This window comes from Vipera ursinii (genome assembly GCF_947247035.1).
Source record: "Vipera ursinii genome assembly, chromosome: 13".
Classification (NCBI taxonomy): Eukaryota; Metazoa; Chordata; class Lepidosauria; order Squamata; family Viperidae; genus Vipera; species Vipera ursinii.
Window position 1 is genome coordinate 12,618,590 of NC_139526.1, and position 17,867 is coordinate 12,636,456.

At 45.0% G+C, this 17,867-nt stretch overlaps 1 protein-coding gene across 1 annotated transcript in view; it reads left to right on the forward strand.

Annotated features, from left to right (window-relative positions):
• Positions 1 to 14,274, forward strand: part of MAPK8IP3 (mitogen-activated protein kinase 8 interacting protein 3) — a gene marked incomplete at both ends in the record, with an annotated part of 56,753 nt that extends 42,479 nt beyond the window's left edge. The window contains 13 exons of the mRNA XM_083372747.1: positions 651 to 816; positions 1,597 to 1,782; positions 3,273 to 3,459; positions 4,026 to 4,148; positions 5,678 to 5,758; positions 6,492 to 6,559; positions 7,471 to 7,619; positions 7,807 to 7,978; positions 8,600 to 8,713; positions 8,957 to 8,995; positions 11,227 to 11,409; positions 13,167 to 13,310; positions 14,153 to 14,274. Coding sequence (XP_083228873.1) covers positions 651 to 816; positions 1,597 to 1,782; positions 3,273 to 3,459; positions 4,026 to 4,148; positions 5,678 to 5,758; positions 6,492 to 6,559; positions 7,471 to 7,619; positions 7,807 to 7,978; positions 8,600 to 8,713; positions 8,957 to 8,995; positions 11,227 to 11,409; positions 13,167 to 13,310; positions 14,153 to 14,274 — 1,734 coding nt within the window. The remainder of the gene's footprint in view (positions 1 to 650; positions 817 to 1,596; positions 1,783 to 3,272; positions 3,460 to 4,025; positions 4,149 to 5,677; positions 5,759 to 6,491; positions 6,560 to 7,470; positions 7,620 to 7,806; positions 7,979 to 8,599; positions 8,714 to 8,956; positions 8,996 to 11,226; positions 11,410 to 13,166; positions 13,311 to 14,152) is intronic.
• Positions 14,275 to 17,867: the final 3,593 nt, after the last annotated feature.

Sequence of the window (17,867 nt, forward strand, 5' to 3'; positions counted from 1 at the left end):
AGAATGATATCATGATTTTGGGTTTTACCGATTAGACTGATTTCCCAATCCAGAAATGGCTAGTCCAGGGGTAGGCAACCTCGGCTCTTTTATGACTCATGGACTTCAACTCCCAGAATTCCTGAGTCAGCTGACCCTGTTTTATGACCATCATGAGTTACGATCAGACAGACTCCATTCAAGTTGAGAACTTATCTGCGCGTTCTTGAAGTGACATTCATTGGAATATCTTTAGCAAGCTGAATTTGCTTAGTTTTACTGCAGGAATTGTCCCACTCTAGACTGGGTGAGGCTTAGCTAAAGTCTGGGTTCCTTCATAAAGCAGAACCACAGTCAGCTCAGGGAACATATCCAGGAGTAGCAAACGTGAGATGTTGCTCTGGTAAATTCCTGGAGCCAACTGAGAACTTAGGTTAACTGATCCTGGGGTTCATTTGAGCCACATTTGGAGGTTCACATGTTCCCTAGCTCTAACTTACACGACAAAATACAGGAGTGGTAAGTTGGCCTTGGATGGAAGTCTGTCCCAAATCATGCCACAATATGATGGTCCAACAAGAGTTTTAGCCTGGAAGGTTGTGGGAAAGTTGCAACATGCAACATAGCCCTCCACCTGGCTATGTGCCTATTGCCTTTTTGCTTTCTCACAGACCAAAGAACTGCACGAGATGGATGCCACGTCCAGTAGAGTATGGATCCTCACCAGCACCTTATCTACTAGCAAAGTGGTTATCATCGATGCCAACCAACCAGGAACGGTGGTGGATCATTTCACAGTTTGCAACGCCCATGTGCTTTGCATCTCCAGCATTCCAGGCAAGCAAAGACAGATCTTGGACTTCACAAGGCAACACTGGGCGGTTTACAAAGGCTTGTCATTCCCTATCCTGGATAATGCAATGTTGGTCCATAAATGTTCAATTGTTGCTTTCAAAGCTTGTAATTCATGAGAAACAGATTTAGAATAATATAGCAGTCTAGAATCAAAGATACTTTACAACATTCATAAAAAACAGTCCTCTTCTTGCATAAAACACAACACAGACCTGTATGGGCAAGCTTAAATTTTAATATGAAAGATGGGACTTGGTCTCCTGTATCTGTTAGTTTTGGCGGGGGGCAGGGGGGGGAGTCCTAGTCCTTATGATCTTTAAAAGCTTCCCAAGGGAAACTTGTATTGTTAAGTCATAATTAAAGGGAAACTAGCTTTGGTAGCGAACATCCAAGCCTAAATTTGGTTTGGCTAGACATGATAGGATGGGATGATTTTAAAAAAAAAACCTTGTATGTGAAGTAACTTTTATTTCCACTTGTTTCCAAATATAAATCCTAATCTTTTGGAAATTGAATGGATATTTTGCCTGGCAAAAGTGGTGATACGTAGGGTGAAGTTCCCGGTATTTTCCAAACCTTAAAATACCGTTGAGATTGCTTTACACGGACGTGACATGCTAGCCTTGCCTGCTGGCTGGGGAATTCTGGGAGTTGCAAGTCCACTTAACTTCCAAGGGCCAAAGTTACTTTACATACCAATGATGCTGCTTTACATAGATGTGGCCCACTGATCCTGAAGCCTTCTGTTTCTCATCTTTGCAGCGGCCTGCGATTCCGATTATCCTCCTGGAGAAACATTTCTGGAAAGGGACTTGAATCCGGAGGAATCTTCAGGGACAGATGGAGTCTTAGCAGGCATTACTTTAGTTGGCTGTGCAACCCGTTGCAACGTTCCTAGTAGCAATTGCTCCTCCCGTGGAGACACCCCCGTGTTGGACAAAGGACAAAGTATGTTTCCACTTGCTTTAAGGACAGTTTTTTTTTCCTCCCCAGCTTGCTTTTACTTAATTAAGCCTGTTAACGGTTCTTTTGTCGATCAGAAGGTCGGCAGTTTGGCGGCCACATGACCACGGAGACGTCCTCGGACAAGCGCTGGCTCTTCGGCTTTGAAACGGAGATGAGCACCGGCCCCTAGAGTCGGAAACGACTAGCACACATGGGCGGGGGAACCTTTACCTTTACGGTTCTTTTACTAGAACAACCTTAAATTTAACTGTTCAGGATTAAAATAGATTGACCAAATGGCTCAGTATATAATAAAATCTTGCTATCCAGAGCTAGCATATGATTCTAATTATGAATGTGTCCTGCTTATCAAGGGAAAAAAAGAAAACAGAGAAAACTACACACATTTAAGCTAACCACCACTGAATCTGGATTTAATTGGGATAATCTTAAAAGGTAAAGGTTCCCCCGCACAGGTGTGCTAGTCGCTTCCGACTTTAGGGGCCGGTGCTCATCTCCGTTTCAAAGCCGAAGAGCCAGCGCTTGTCCGAGGACGTCTCCGTGGTCATGTGGCCGGCATGACTAGACGCCAAAGGTGCACGGAATGCTGTTCCCTTCCCACCATAGTGGTCCCTATTTTTCTACTTGCATTTTTATGTTCTTTTGAACTGCTAGGTTGGCAGAAGCTGGGACGCGTAACAGGCGCTCTGCTACGCAGCACTTGGGATTCGACCCGCCAAACTGCCGACCTTCTGATCGACAAGCTCAGCGTCCTACTCCACTGAGCCACTGCGTCCCTGGGATAATCTTAGTGAAGGAGAAAAGGCCATGGAGGATACATACTGGGTTGCAGTAGATTGTCCTTTTCGATGACCAATATTGTGCTTTTCGTTGATCAGTATTCTGATAGAGATGATTTTTTTCTTTCTAATTTGCAAGTGGAATTCACTTAGGACTCTTCTTTGTTGAAACCCCAATAAGTGACAATTAAAATTGTCTTCCATTTTCCTTCAAGTTACCAAATTATTTTAATAACGATACAAAATCTCCACCTGTCAATTGCAAAAGCCATGCTGCTTGGTTGCATTGGATACTACATTGATACATTCCAACATCCTCTTGGGAAGGATTTGATGCGTATGAAGGCCAACACCAGCTAAAGAACTGGCAGCTGTCACTTCACAGTGTTGTGAACAGATAATAACATCTGTCTTAGCTAATTTGATAGTTGGATAAAAATGCCAAACCCAGTCTTAAGCACCTGGATGGCTGTGGAACCAACCATATATTTTTAAATTTATATCCTCCCAGACTCCCAGCAGCTTTGGATGATTTTGTCTTTTAAAACTCACGCTGTATTTTTTGGGGGATGGGGCCTGTCTTCTCCATTGGTAGCTGCACCGATATCTGTTAAAGGTAACCACTCTTTTTGTTCATGTTTTTCTTCATCTTTAATGTCAGATTTTATTTTATTTTTATTTTTTTGCCTTTAGATGAAGTGGCTGCAACGAGCAATGCTAGGATTGATCAGTCCCAGTCCACTGAGGAGGCCACCGAAGCCACGGAGGTTCCCGAGAACGGCGGGAGTGAAACGGAGCCAGCCCAGGTCCGGACTGGCCCCCTTACGGAACATGTGTTTACCGATCCAATTCCAGCTCAGGCACCTGCAAGGCAGAACAGGTAAAGGAGACGTTGCTTGTTCTTGTCCTGGAAAGTCCCAGCAACAAGTTAGAATAAATGGAAAAGGGACAGGCAGTTACAGAATAATAGAGAATGCCATGCTAAAGAAGATCAAAGCTTGGCCAAATACAAGTAGTTCCCCATCCATTTGTTTTGTGATTGTTCAGAGTTACAGTGGCATTGAACAAAGTGATCCATGACCAGCTCTCACATTTATAGTTGCAGCGTCGCCAATTTTATGATTAAAATTCGGATAACTAGCATGTATTTATGACAGTTGAACCATCCCAGGGTCGCTTGATCGCCATTCGTGACTGTTGGCAGCCGGTGTCCTACAAGCAAACTCAATGGGAGAGGCCAGATTCGCTTGATTAAGCGAACTGCTTGATTCACTTGAAAACTGCAACGATTCACTTAACAGCCATGGCAAAAAAGGCCATAAATTCAGGGCCTTGCTTAGCAACAGAAATTCTGGCCAAACTGGTCATAAGGCAAGGACTGCCTGTATAAAGCATTTTCTCTTCTGTACCAGCAGACGCTTAAAACGGGTGTTTTTCTGCCAACAGTGAGAATGGACATCCAAAAATGGAGTCAAGCACAGCAGTGCAGGATCAAGAGGCAAATGGCAACACAGTGGGTGCTACCACCAGTGCTGCCCCCACCATGTGGCTCGGAGCACAGAATGGGTGGTAAGAATCTCAACCTTTGTTTGTGCAGCACACCTATTAGTAACTCCATCAGATCTCAGTTGGAGAACCAGTTTGATCCAGTGGTTAAAGCACCAGGCTAGAAAGAAAGAGACCATGCGTTACAATGAAAGCCAGCTGGGTGACTCTGGGCCAGTGACCAGGAGACTGTGAGTTCTAGTCCTGCCTTAGCCATGAAAGCCGTCTGGGTGACTTTGAGCCAATCACAAGAGATGGTGAGTTCTAGTCCTGCCTTAGCCATGAAAGCCAGCTGGGTGACTCTGGGCCAATGACCAGGGGACTGTGAGTTCTAGTCCTGCCTTAGCCATGAAAGCCAGCTGGGTGACTTTGAGCCAATCACAAGAGATGGTGAGTTCTAGTCCTGCCTTAGCCATGAAAGCCAGCTGGGTGACTTTGAGCCAATCACAAGAGATGGTGAGTTCTAGTTTTGCCTTAGCCATGAAAGCCAGCTGGGTGACTTTGAGCCAATCAGAAGAGATGGTGAGTTCTAGTCCTGCCTTAGCCATGAAAGCCGGCTGGGTGGCCTTGGGCCAGTCCTCTTTCATGCCAACCCACCTCTTGGTTATTGTTTTGGGGAAATAGGAGGACTATTAGATATGTATTATTATTTATAAATAAAAACAAAGACAGGATATAAATAGACAAGTCTTTCTCATAGGTGGTTCTGGTAGAACACCGTCACCCAAATGATGGCTTGAGTATCGCAGGAAATGAGAATTTGGGTGGAGTGTTCTCCGTTACACCACATTTGAGGAAAGTCCTTCACAAACTGGACCTTCATCCAGAAAAAGTTTATAGCGGTGTTTTTCAAACTCAGCAGCTTTAAGATACACAGACTTCAATTCAGACTGGATGGGGAATTCCGGGAGTTGAAACGTAGACATCTTAAAGTTGCTGAATTTGAACAACATTGGTCTATAACTAGGTAAAAAAGTATTGTAAACTCTCCTTCAAATGGACTCAATTTTTGACAATTTCACAAAACGGTCTTTGTAGTTTTCTGGGCAACTTGCCATGGGCTTATTTTAAGATATATTTTCCCCCCAGTGTCACATTTGGCCTATAGTAGAGGTTTTTGTTGATGATCTCCCATCCAAGTACCAACCAGAACTGGTTCTATTTAGCTTCTGAACCCAGAGAAGATTTACCAGATTTATTTTTTTATTTTAATTCCATTTATATCCCGCCCTTCTCTGAAGACTCAGGGCGGCTTACAAGCTTAGCAGTAGCCTTCATTCTATGTATATGCCTGCTTATTAGGGCTTTTGCCCCCCCAAGCGGCATTATTACAAAGTCAGCTTATTGCCCCCAACAATCTGGCTCCTCATTTTACCTACCTTGGAAGGATGGAAGGCTGAGTCAACCTTGAGCCTGGTGGGACTCGAACCTGCACTAATGGCAGGCAGCTGGTGTTACTTAAGGAGGCATTAGCCCACTGCTCCACCAAGGCTCTGTAGATGCTTCTACTTGTGACTGCCAGCCTAAACCTATCCATTGTTCCCTCCCGCCAGGTTGTATGTGCACTCAGCAGTATCCAACTGGAAGAAGTGCCTACATTCTATCAAGTTGAAGGATTCAGTATTAAGTTTGGTGTAAGTAGGCAAGATGAATTTGGGTTTTGGGTTTTTTTTGGATAAATATGTATGGCACTACAAATGACATTTCTTGTTAAAATAAAATGAAAAGAATCAGAACTTGAAAAGTCTATGACCGACCATGACTTTGAAGAACTAGAGGTGGTAGAAGGTAGTGGACCAGATCAGACCAGACAGAAGAAACATGTAGAGGAAACCAGAATTCCGTACTATATTAGAATATCTTTCACATCTCCAGTTAACAGGATAAAATAGCAGGATTAGAAAGTGACCAGCAGTCAGAGCGGACAATGTTAGAATATATTTTGGCTAGATAATCAAAAATGATCTGGTAAAAGATAGTCTAGCATTTTCAGAATGCAGGCCCATATTTGCATTAAAACTCTCTCTCTCTCCCCCCCCTCTCTCTCTCCTTTCCCCCCTCTCATCTGTCTATCAAATTTATACACTGCCCACCTCACCTGACTGATTCTGGGTGGTTGATTTTATATATATATATATCACCTCCAATCTCAAAAAAAAAGCTAAATTAAATCCTACATAATTGATATTTGAAACTTTGCTGTTATTTTTTCACTGAAAAGTAAGGTATTTAGGATGCTAAATCCACAACTCGTTTCTATGGTTGTCGTACTGCAGAATTCTCCGATGCACATCATTCTCTCAGAGATATTGCGTGGGACCTCCATGTAACCTCCACATTTATGTTCCCCTTCCTATGTCCATTTAGGCATGTGAAAGGGCGTGTTCTTGTGGCTCTGGCAGATGGGACCCTTGCCATATTCCATCGGGGAGAAGGTAAAAGCCAGTTGCTATAAATGATACCCGGTTGCTGAAAATTGCCGGAAACAGTAATTAATTAGGATCAATTACCTCTGGGAGGCACTTGTAAAAATTATCTTGTCTCACGGCCACTTAACTCTGCAATTGGCAGACTCTGGCAGAGTGGAAACATTGCGGTGTGTTCCATAGAAATTTGGGATACCTATGCTCATATTTTAGAGCTTCAGTTATTAACCTTGACCTAGATCGGATTATGCTTCCAGAGTTCAGAGCATGGAATTAGTGGCCTTAAGTTACAAGAAAACAGATTCCAGTTCAGTTGTGTTAAACATTTCAAACTCTCTGAGTGGTTCGATTGTAGAACCAATTTTACTTCCTTTGCTGGAGCAAGAGCCGGGGAAGCATGTGTTAGAGATGCTTCAATGACGACTCCTAAAGCCAAGGTTGTATCCAGTCACCCAAATGGACTCTTTCAATTCATTGCTTCTGTAACTCTTTTTTTAAAAAAAATCCCATTTATATCCCGCCCTTCTCCAAAGACTCAGGGCGGCTTACAATCTAAAGCACAAATCAATGTGCTTAGCAGTAGCCTTCATTCTATGTATATGCCTGCTTATTAGGGCTTTCGCCCCCGCCCCCCCAAGCGACATTATTACAAAGTCAGCTTAATTGCCCCCAACAATCTGGGTCCTCATTTTACCTACCTCGGAAGGATGGAAGGCTGAGTCAACCTTGAGCCTGGTGGGACTCGAACCTGCACTAATTGTAGGCAGCTGGTGTTACTTAAGGAGGCATTAGCCCACTGCTCCACCAAGGCTCTTTTAACAACTCTTAACAAAGAAGTGCTTGATTCCTCAAGAGGATGGCAGTATCAAAAGAGCTCTTCCTCTTTTCTCCCCTCCCAACCTCTTTCCCTTTTCCTCCAGATGGCCAATGGGATCTCAGCAACTACCATCTCATGGATCTAGGCCACACCCATCACTCCATTCGCTGCATGGCTGTGGTATACGACAGAGTGTGGTGCGGCTATAAGAACAAAATTCATGTCATCCAGCCAAAGACGATGCAGATTGAGGTACCAGGAGTATCCGATCAGGATCGATTTTAAGCAAGACAGCTGAGATGGTTGTTAGAAAAGCTATAATTTTAGAATATTGTGGCTTGATGCTTGAGGTTGTGATGCGCTGGTGGACGTACAGGAAACCGAAGAAAGTTAGGTTTGTAACTTGTCCTAAAATCTTCCTTCCTTGATGGTTTTCCAGAAGTCCTTTGACGCCCATCCTCGCCGGGAGAGCCAGATCCGGCAGCTGGCCTGGATTGGAGATGGGGTTTGGGTTTCCATCCGTCTGGACTCCACCCTACGGCTCTATCATGCCCACACTCATCAACATCTTCAGGACGTGGATATTGAGCCCTATGTCAGCAAAATGTTAGGTAAATTGAAATGGCACTGGAAGCATCCATCCTTTGGAATCCTTTTAATTCTGTTTCCTTGCTGCTCCGTGTACTTAGCGCTGCCTCCCACAACACTGTCCTCCTATGGTCTTTGAAGTCCCTAAGGAGCTTGGTTAATCATTTTGGTTAATTTTTTTTAAATTTGTTTTTAACTTTTGTATCTTGGTTTTTTTAATCACCCTGTAAACCGCCCTGAGTCCTTCGGGAAAGGGCGGTATATAAATGTAATAAAATAAATAAATAAATAAATAAATAAATAATCAGCTGTTAAGCCCAAGTAACCAGGAACGAGAGTTGAGTTCAAAGCAGTAAAAGTGTATTCCATGCTACTTATATGCAAGAATCTGACCTACTAATGGTCAAGGCACATTGGCAATAAATAAAAGTCAACGGAATTCACATTGCAGGGCTGGATTTCGGTCTCTTGTGGCTACATAAGGATTCCAAACTAATGATGTGTTTGACCCCGCCCTGCAGCTCAACCTGATGATCTCCTACAGTAGCCGGCTAATTTGCAACAGTTTGTTGGTAGATCTTCCTTGAACTTTTGGGGGTTGCTTGCACCATACCAATCGATGTTCATGTTGCTCTTCTATTCAGGGACTGGAAAACTAGGTTTCTCCTTTGTGCGGATCACAGCTTTACTCATCGCTGGCAATCGCCTGTGGGTCGGCACAGGCAATGGAGTGGTCATTTCTATCCCTTTGACCGAGAGTAAGTGGCTGGCGCTTTCGTGTTTTCAATTATTTCCCCTGTTGTATAAAGAAATGGCAGAATTTTCTCTAATGCATTTCATTCTCTCTGTGGGGAAAAAATAATAAATAAATGACTCACATTAAAATGATAGGTGTTTCTGCCAAGATTCTCCTTTAGCTTTAGATTCTCCCAATAACCACTTTTTTCTTCTTTTCCCCAATCTGTTCTTTTTCTCTCTCATCACTTTCTCCGCGGCCTTAGCTGTCGTCCTTCACCGAGGTCAACTTCTTGGGCTCAGGGGTAAGTGCTAAACCAACAAAGGATTTCTAGGCTGGGATGTTAAAGCTTTCCGCTCGTTTTTCTGTCGGTTGATTTGTCTGCTCACTTGTCTTCTTTGGAACATTTTTTTTAATCCCATTTATATACCGCCCTTCTCCGAAGACTCAGGGCGGCTTACAATCTAAAGCACAAATCAATGTGCTTAGCAATAGCCTTCGTTCTATGTATATGCCTGCTTATTAGGGCTTTCACACACACCCCAAGCGGCATTATTACAAAGTCAACTTATTGCCCCCAACAATCTGGGTCCTCATTTTACCTACCTCGGAAGGATGGAAGGCTGAGTCAACCTTGAGCCTGGTGGGACTCGAACCTGCACTAATTGCAGGCAGCTGGTGTTACTTAAGGAGGCATTAGACCACTGCTCCACCAAGGCTCTTTATTTATTTATTCATCCCCACCCCCTTTCGCTCAAAAATTGCAGGGAAATGGAACAGCACTGGGGTGAATCAGGTCAATGGTTGGGGATGATTATAGCCCACCTTGCCTGAAAGTGTGAGATTAGGAGATTGTCCATAATATTTGGTAATTTCCCTTTCATTGCCTTTGAGCAATTGTTACAGGCAGTCCTCACTTACATGGCCTGTTGCCTGGTTGACAGGCTGCCCCCAAAAGGTACTTACCACCACCTGATCTCGAAGTTCAGGTGGCTGCACACACACACACCCCTCAAGGTCATTAAGCCAATCCAACTTTCCTTGGGGGAAAGCGGGAAAGTCACAAATGGGGATTGTCAAGTTTCCCACGTATGGGCTTTTCAAGTGACTCTGAGGCATGGTTTACCTTAAAAGTCCTTTATTTAGCCTAATACACCGGCAAATGCTTGCTCGAAGGAAGTTGGAATCTGAAATCTCCGCCCCCACCCTTGCACGATATGTTAAAACACAATTCTCCACCTTTCTAATTTGGTCATTCATTGTATTCTCCAATTAAATTTAAAGAATCAGTTTTCCTTCCCTTAGAAAACCCGCCAAGCTCTTATCTTCTTTAATTTCAGATGGCCTTGAGGAACAATCCTCCTCTTCCCCCCTCCCAACCTTAAACTCAATCTCTTAAAGCAATACACAAGTTTAACATAAGAAATGGCTACTTCTTCATCTGTCGTCAAGCAATAACATTCGATGTTAGCAGCGTTGACAGGGATCACATGACTCTGGGGATGCCGCAACTGTTCTAAATACATGCCGGTTGCTAAACGCTCAAATTTTGATCCTGTGGCTGCGGGGATGCTGTGACAGTCCTAAGTGCAAAGACTGATCATAAGTCACTTTTTTCCCCCAATGCTATTGTAAGTTTGGTCACTAAATGAATGGCTGTGTGTGGAGGACCATCTGTATTGCTTGTCCTTGAGTCAATTGGGCTCCCTCACAGATGTCAACCTAGAAAAGAATGCAGTTGTCCTGAATGTGATGCAGCCCCTCCTAAATAAGCCCCATCTCTTGGAGGGTCCCAGTCTTCAGCTTTCTCCTGGCATTAAACCAGGAGTGTCCAGCCTTGGAAACTTTTGGACTTGTGGACTTCCAAGTCCCAGAATTCCCCAGCCAGCCATGCTGGAATTCTGGGAGCTGAAGTCCACAGATCTTAAAAGTTGCCCAGATTGGACCTTGTAGGGAAAAGAATTCAGACCCAGGTCGATAGAGATGCTCTGAGCCAGCCAGGCAGCCTCATCTCTCAAAAAACCCTGAGCAACTGCCCGCTGAACTTTTATTCACCTCCTTTTTCTGAATATCAAATACAACATTACATAAACCCCATCAATCTCAAAAAAATAGGATACATAGTGATAATTGGATACGTAGTGAGAACTACTCAGGTGCCTATGAGATCATTACAAAAACAAGATACTAAAAAGATATATGTGAAAGCTCTATCATAGCGTTTCCCAAACCTCCCACATGCCATCCTGTGCGAACCAGGAGAGTGTGCTCATCACTGTAATTCACGTAGAGGCCGATAAGAAACGTTTGGGAAAGCTGAAGGTTGGGAGGCCAAAAACTGGCCGTTCCCACAGACCTCTCTCCATTAATCCCTTTGGAGCTTCCGAGAAAGAGAGAATTTGCAAAACTACCTTTCCCAGATGCCCTGTGAAACGAAGCTACGAATCAATCAGTTTTACGCCTGCAGCGGGGAGATAACCATCCATCTTCTTCCACCTCGCCTGTTGATTTCTGTTTCTCTTCCCTTGGCCTCAGCTAACAAGACCTCGCCAACATCTGGAGAAGGGAACCGCCCTGGAGGTGTCATCCATGTCTACGGCGGAGATGAAAGCAACGACAAGTCCACCAGTAGCTTCATCCCATATTGTTCTATGGCGCAAGCCCAGCTCTGTTTCCATGGACACCGTGACGCCGTCAAGTTCTTTGTCTCCGTACCTGGTAGAGTAGCTCTTGGCCTTTATATGGATAACTGCGACACCAACTTTCCCCAAGCAATTTGTGTTCCATGTGTACAGGTCCCAAAATTATGAGTAGCTTTCTGGAAAGATTGCACTGATACGTAGAACCCTGGTAATCTGTGAACTTGATCATACTTTTAAGTGTCCTGCAAAAAAAAAAAGGGGACAGATAACTACATTTGTCCTTAGCCAAAACGCTGAAAAACAAATAGTTTTTATTTATATTTTTTATACTTATTAATGTTTTAGATGTACCACCTGGGTAACAACTGTATTGACACAGTAATAGAGAAGGGAATGTTATAGTGTGTGGTTTATTTTGCTAGCTATTAGTATATTATTACGTTTATTTGCCCTCGCTCTTTTTGTTTGTTCTGGCCTTCTACATTTTTTCTGACCACCGACTGAATAAATATTGATGGATTGCAAAAAAAGAAAAGGAACAAAGCAACTGTTAATACTGTATTTACTTCTACTGTATGTTTGAATCCCTGTATCTGTGACCCCGGGGTCTTTTTGATTAGTCATAATGTTCCTATTAGGGACACGGTGGCTCAGTGGGTTAAGACGCTGAGCTTGTCGATCAGAAGGTTGGCAGTTTGGTGGGTCGAATCCCGAGTGCCGCGTAGCAGAGTGAGCGCCTGTTACTCGTCCCAGCTTCTGCCAACCTAGCAGTTCGAAAGCACGTAAAAATGCAAGTAGAAAAATAGGGACCACTCCGGTGGGAAGGTAACAGCGTTCCGTGCACCTTTGGCGTCTAGTCATGCCGGCCACATGACCACGGAGACGTCCTCGGACAAGCGCTGGCTCTTCGGCTTTGAAACGGAGATGAGCACCGGCCCCTAGAGTTGGAAACGACTAGCACGCATGTGCGGGGGGAACCTTTACCTTTACCTTAATGTTCCTATTATGGTGTGAGTCTTGCAGTCGCACATCAGAGAACAGCGGGGAAGAGACAGGCTTGTGATTAGACGGCACGATAGAGATCTCCACAAAACTGCTACACTGTAGAAGCATTTCAGATTCCCGTGGCTTCAACACCTTCTATCATTTCATCTCTGTTAGTGAGAATTAGATCCAAAATGGCTAATCCCCTAGTTCCCTTCTCTACTCTTTAGGTGACAAAAGTTGTCGGCTAGGTTTGTCAGGAATCTGTTTGATCTTCCACTTGGTGCAGAGCTTGTCTCCCAGTTGATGTCAGGGTAGTTAAAGTTCTCCCATTACTATTGTGATGTGCTTCCTACATACCTTGGTTAGCTGACTAGCAAAAAGTTCATCTATTTCCTCTGTTTGGTTGGGTGGCCTATAGTATACACCTATGGCAATGTCATTTTTTATTATGCAACCAAGGCGTGGCTTTCCTCATGCCTTCTCCTTTGCCTTTGAAGCCGCCCCATTGCATTCCTCTGTCCTACTTGCTTCTCTTGCCTGAGCATTCGTGCATCCGCGATTTGTCCCAACTGTGCTTCGTCACTGTCCAGCTCAGACTCCCAGCACAGCTGTGTCTCAGCCGGAGCTCGAGTAGAGGGGCCAAGCTCCTCATCAGACTGTACGTCTTGCAGCTCCTCAGAGCCTCCCTCTGACTCTGATGTCACGCCAGGCCCCTCCTCCTCCTTCTCTGAGTCCTCAGACTCAGCTGCCGGATCCACGGGCTGGCGAGGAATCGCAACAGCCTTATCCTCTTCTCGAAAGGTTGCGGCAGAGCGGCTACTAACTCACTCTACTACATCCTTCTAGGAAATGTCCTGGCCACTTTGAATGGGAGTGTTCTGGATAGTCCTTCAGAGAACCCCAGCACAGATGCCGTCGAGGAGGAAGGGCAGAAGCTGAAAAACGTCCTGGTGCTAAGCGGTGGTGAAGGATACATTGACTTCCGGATTGGTGAGTTTCGCAGGGCACTTTTGCCGCAGCAGTGGATAAGGACCCAGTGATTACGGGATGGGGAAAGAAGGAAACACAGAGATGATTTGCTGATAAGGGTGGAACTGAACTTTCCGTTTTCTCTTTCTTCGTGGCGACCCTTCTTACACACTCACTGGAATTGAAACCGCCTGTTTCTTCAGAGGTCTCAAATACTCGTTTGTCCACAATGCTATCGTTGCTGTACAGGTAGTTCTCGACTTATGACCACAGCTGAGCCCCAGATCTCTGTTGTTAAGTGAAAGGTTTGTTCGGAGAGTTTTACCCCGTTGTATGACTGCTCTTGCCACAGTTGTCAAGTGAATTGCTGAAGTTGTTAGGCAGACTTTAGTTAAGTGAATCCGGCGTGCCCATGGCCTTTGCTTGTCAGAAGGTCACAAAAGGGGATCGCGTGACCCCCCCCCCCCGGGACACTGCAACCGTCATAGAGACATGCCAGTTGCCAAGCATCTGAATTTTGATCACATGACCACGGAGATGCTGCAGTGGTCGTGTGAAAAACTGTGCCAAAGTCACTTTTTTTCAATCCCGGTGTAACTTTGAATGGTCACTAAAGGAACTATTGTAAGTTGAGGACTACCTGTACTGTCCAAAACATGAATTCCTTGAGGGTTAAAAAGCTCAATGCCTCAACAGGGTTTGTTTATTTATTTTATTTTAATTCCATTTATATCCCGCCCTTCTCCGAAGACTCAGGGCGGCTTACAAGCTTAGCTATTGCACTTGATCATCTGTTTGGTGGGTTTTGGCTGAGAACGGAACTCCTCCATGCTCTGTTCTTTGGCTCTTCTTCCCTTTTCCAGGCGACGGAGAAGACGACGAGAGCGAAGACAACACGGGCGATGCTGCCCAGGTGAAGCCTATTCTCTCCAAGGCCGAACGAAGCCACATCATTGTCTGGCAGGTGTCCTATATCCCTGAATGAGCCTCTCTTCCTCGCCCTGCCAGTATAATTTTCTCCCTTCTGCCGACACCCACTCCCTGAATGCCAAGATGTACATACAGAACTTTTGCATAATTCCTACCGCTGGCCAGTCCGACCCCAGGTAACGACGACTCTTCCTGTGCCATAAAGTGGCTCCCTCCCTCTCCTGGTTTACAGTGATTGTCTTGAGCTGACGGACTTTCTACACTGGCTGGGTTTACCGTTGGCTTTCCGGCGGGAGGGAATCTTTGAAGTGCAACTTCTGTTGCATCGGAAGTCAAGACACAAAGGAAGATTCCCCCTTGGCTCAGAAGGACTGGACAACTCTTCCAAGGCAGCCCCGCCCCCCCACCTCCTTCTCTTCCTTCCTTCCTACCTACCTACCCGCATGGAGAAAAGTACCTGTGAACTGCTTAACTGGCTTATTCCCTTTGCCACCTGTGTCGACAGTTGGGTTGGTCTCCAAGCCAGCATGAGCGAGATGTTTTTGAGAGCAAGCCAAACATCCCTGTCCTTTTTCTCCTTCACAATTATTCTGTGAGGTCCAGGCACGAGACAGAATTTGGGAGCGATCTGAGCTTTGGCTAAAGTATCTTAAAATCTTTTATCAGGAAGGTTTGCAGGTATGTTTGGGGATTATAGCCACAGGTCAGCAGTTGGCACTGTATCTAGAATATGGGCTCTGGGCACAGGATGAGTTCCCATCCCTAAATTTATTTCAATTGGGCACTGGTGGGTCGGTTCACTGCGGTCTAGGCACCAGCCTAGAAGCTCTTTGAAGGAGCAGAAGGATACAGATGCAGCAAAGATAAGGGAGGCAATCTGAAAGTGGAATTGTCTTCTTGCGATTCTGTATCTGCCTTATAAAGGATGGGAAGGCAAATGTACACGTTTAGGATCTTGCCTTCAGCAAGCCAGAAAAATCTGAACTTCTTCACCCTTGAAATATTGTAGTATTCCAGAGCTGAGTTGGATGGATATTTTGGAGGGTGAAACTGACGTTAGATGTATCTGTGGGTGCTCGGCTGGGAGCTGCAGGGAGGTAAGTCACAAAATGCGTCTTTCGGGCTATCTTATGTCAGAAAGAGAAAAATCAGGTTAGAAACTGGGAGAAATCAAGCAAACCTGGACGACAAATGGATCAGAGAATGTAGGAATGGAACCTACGGAGAGATAGGCAGTTGTCCGGAAGAAGAAAGTGGGGAAAAGGGAGAAGTGAAGGACAGCTGGAAGTTCAGAAGGCCTTCCTTCCTTAAGATAGGACTGGTAGAAGTAGGAAGAGAAATCTGAGGCAGATGGCGACAGTGTTGTTTGAGTATAGCTATGTCCCAAAAAAGCTGATGAGGAGATGAACTTTTCTCTTCTTTACAGTGTTTGGAGGTGGTTGAAAGGATGATGAACTTGATCAGATTCCCATCTTGACAGCAGGGCCACCTCAGATGTTAAGAATGTCCTCTTCTAGCCTTTCCCAACTGGGTGCCCTCCAGCTGGGTCTATAAAAGCAATTACTCATTGAATTAAGGCCAGCCTCCAGGGTCTTCATCAACATGTCCATGTGGCCTTCTTCTTCCCTTTCTTTCAACCGTCCAGTCTAGCCTACAACCCTGCGGTTTTGTTGGTGGCCTCCCATGCCGGTCTGGCCTGCTTGGCTTTTTGGAGATCAGCCATGGTTCGCCAGGTGCTATCACCTATCTAGACATATCAGGACTACCTTTCCCCAAAGCTCCTAAATCCACCTGGCCAAAAGGGAATTCACAAAGTTGTACTTTTAACGGGAAGGGCAGCAAATTGAGGAAGGCTGATATAAGCACGACAACCCATCAAGCCAACAACAACCACAACAAAAAAACGGCTCTACGGTAAGAATGAAAGGTTGATTGAAGCCGCCATGCTATTCAGGTCTCAGAGAGTATATCGCTCTTAGTTTGATGGGATTTGCTTCTGGGTAAACTTACAGAGCGCTGCATTTTCCCAAGGGGAGAATGAACCAACGAACAAGCAAGCTTATATAAAGAGAGAGACTTGGGATGGGTACCCAGTGTTTCTGGACTACTTTTAAGAAACTTGGGACTTCAAATGAGGGAGAATTCTGAGAGTTGAGGCCGACACGTCTTAAAAGCAGCCGAGGTCTTCTTCTGAGAAAAAAAAAAAACCTAGCAAAGGCCGGAGAGCGTATCCTGTCCTTACATAACCTTTGAAACCGCGTTTGTTTCTTCTCTTTGTTTTGAGAAGTTTGATGAAGCCTCCAGCCTCTTCTCCTTTTTTTCTGGCACTGAACTCATTCTCACCTTGCTTGTCTGCTGCATCTGCTCCCAAGCCTTTGGCAGTTGGAAGCCTATTGAAACAGAAGCACACGTGTGTGACGGCACGGAGAGGAGGCGACAGTGAAGGAAAAGGCACCCAAAGAACGTGCTCCTTTTTTAGGGGTTATCGGCCAGCTTGGCGAAAACGCTGACTTGGTGGGCCTCACAGACGGACCTGTCCTGCTGCAATTCCACTGTGATGTATGTAAAGTTAACTTGTACGTTATATAAAAGGGTTTGGTTTTTTTTTTTAAAAAAAAGTGTCTTTGAGGCTGTAAACTCTGCTGTTTCGTTTGAAGATGTAAAGAGACGGCTGTATGGAAAGGAACCTCTCCCGTGCTTTCGCCCTGGTGTGCTACCAAACTGAAAATCATATCTGTTCTGTATGTAATAAAAATAAAATGTATTATCGTCACGGGTCTGAGAGCATTGCTGAGCCCCCCCAACCCCCCCAAGAAAGATGGAAGCATCCCGCTTGCAACCGCCCAGGAGAGAGGCCTCGGCTTCTTATTGGAATACATACCAGTGGGGGAAAAAAACAACAAAGTGTGTGTTCAGAGTTCTGACTGACTGGTGCATATTGTGCAGGGCCTGGTGTTCTCTGAGCTGGCTGGTTTTCTTGCAGACGTTTCGTGACTCAACTAGGTAACATCATCAGTGTTGGAAGGGAGTGGGGTTTTGCTCTCTTTGTACTGGACTAGTGGCTTGCTCTGTCAGTGTTCGTATGAGTGTTGTTCTTTCCTTGGTAGCTCCTTGGCTAGGCTGTTGTTTACTGTTTGTCTGAACCGGTAGCCTCTTCATTGCGGTATGATTGTTTGCTGCTTGATGTCTGGTTTGGCATTCACCCTTGTGTTAATTTCAGTCTATCTGGGTGTCGATTGCTGGCAAGGAGGTGTTTTGGTGAAGTAGATAAACTAATCAAAGTAAACAGCCTAATCAAGGAGCTACCAAGGAGGAAACAACACGCTCACTGACAGGGCAAGACACTTGTGTATAAACCGAGAGCAAATCCCTTCTAGCACCGATGATGTGACCTAGTAGGGTGATGAAATGTCTGCAAGTCAACAACGAAGCTCAAGAGAACACCACAATTCAACGCTGAGCTACAAATACTCTCTCTTCTATTGGCTACACACTGTGCAAACTGCCACGATATTTGCTTGCTGAGTCCTTATTTTGCAATCCCTCCAGGGGGCGATCCTATTCTTGCCTTGCCTTCTCCAGACTCCACAATCTCTAGTTATACAACCTCTCTGAAAACAGAAGGAATGAAAACGGCTGTGTTTCCCA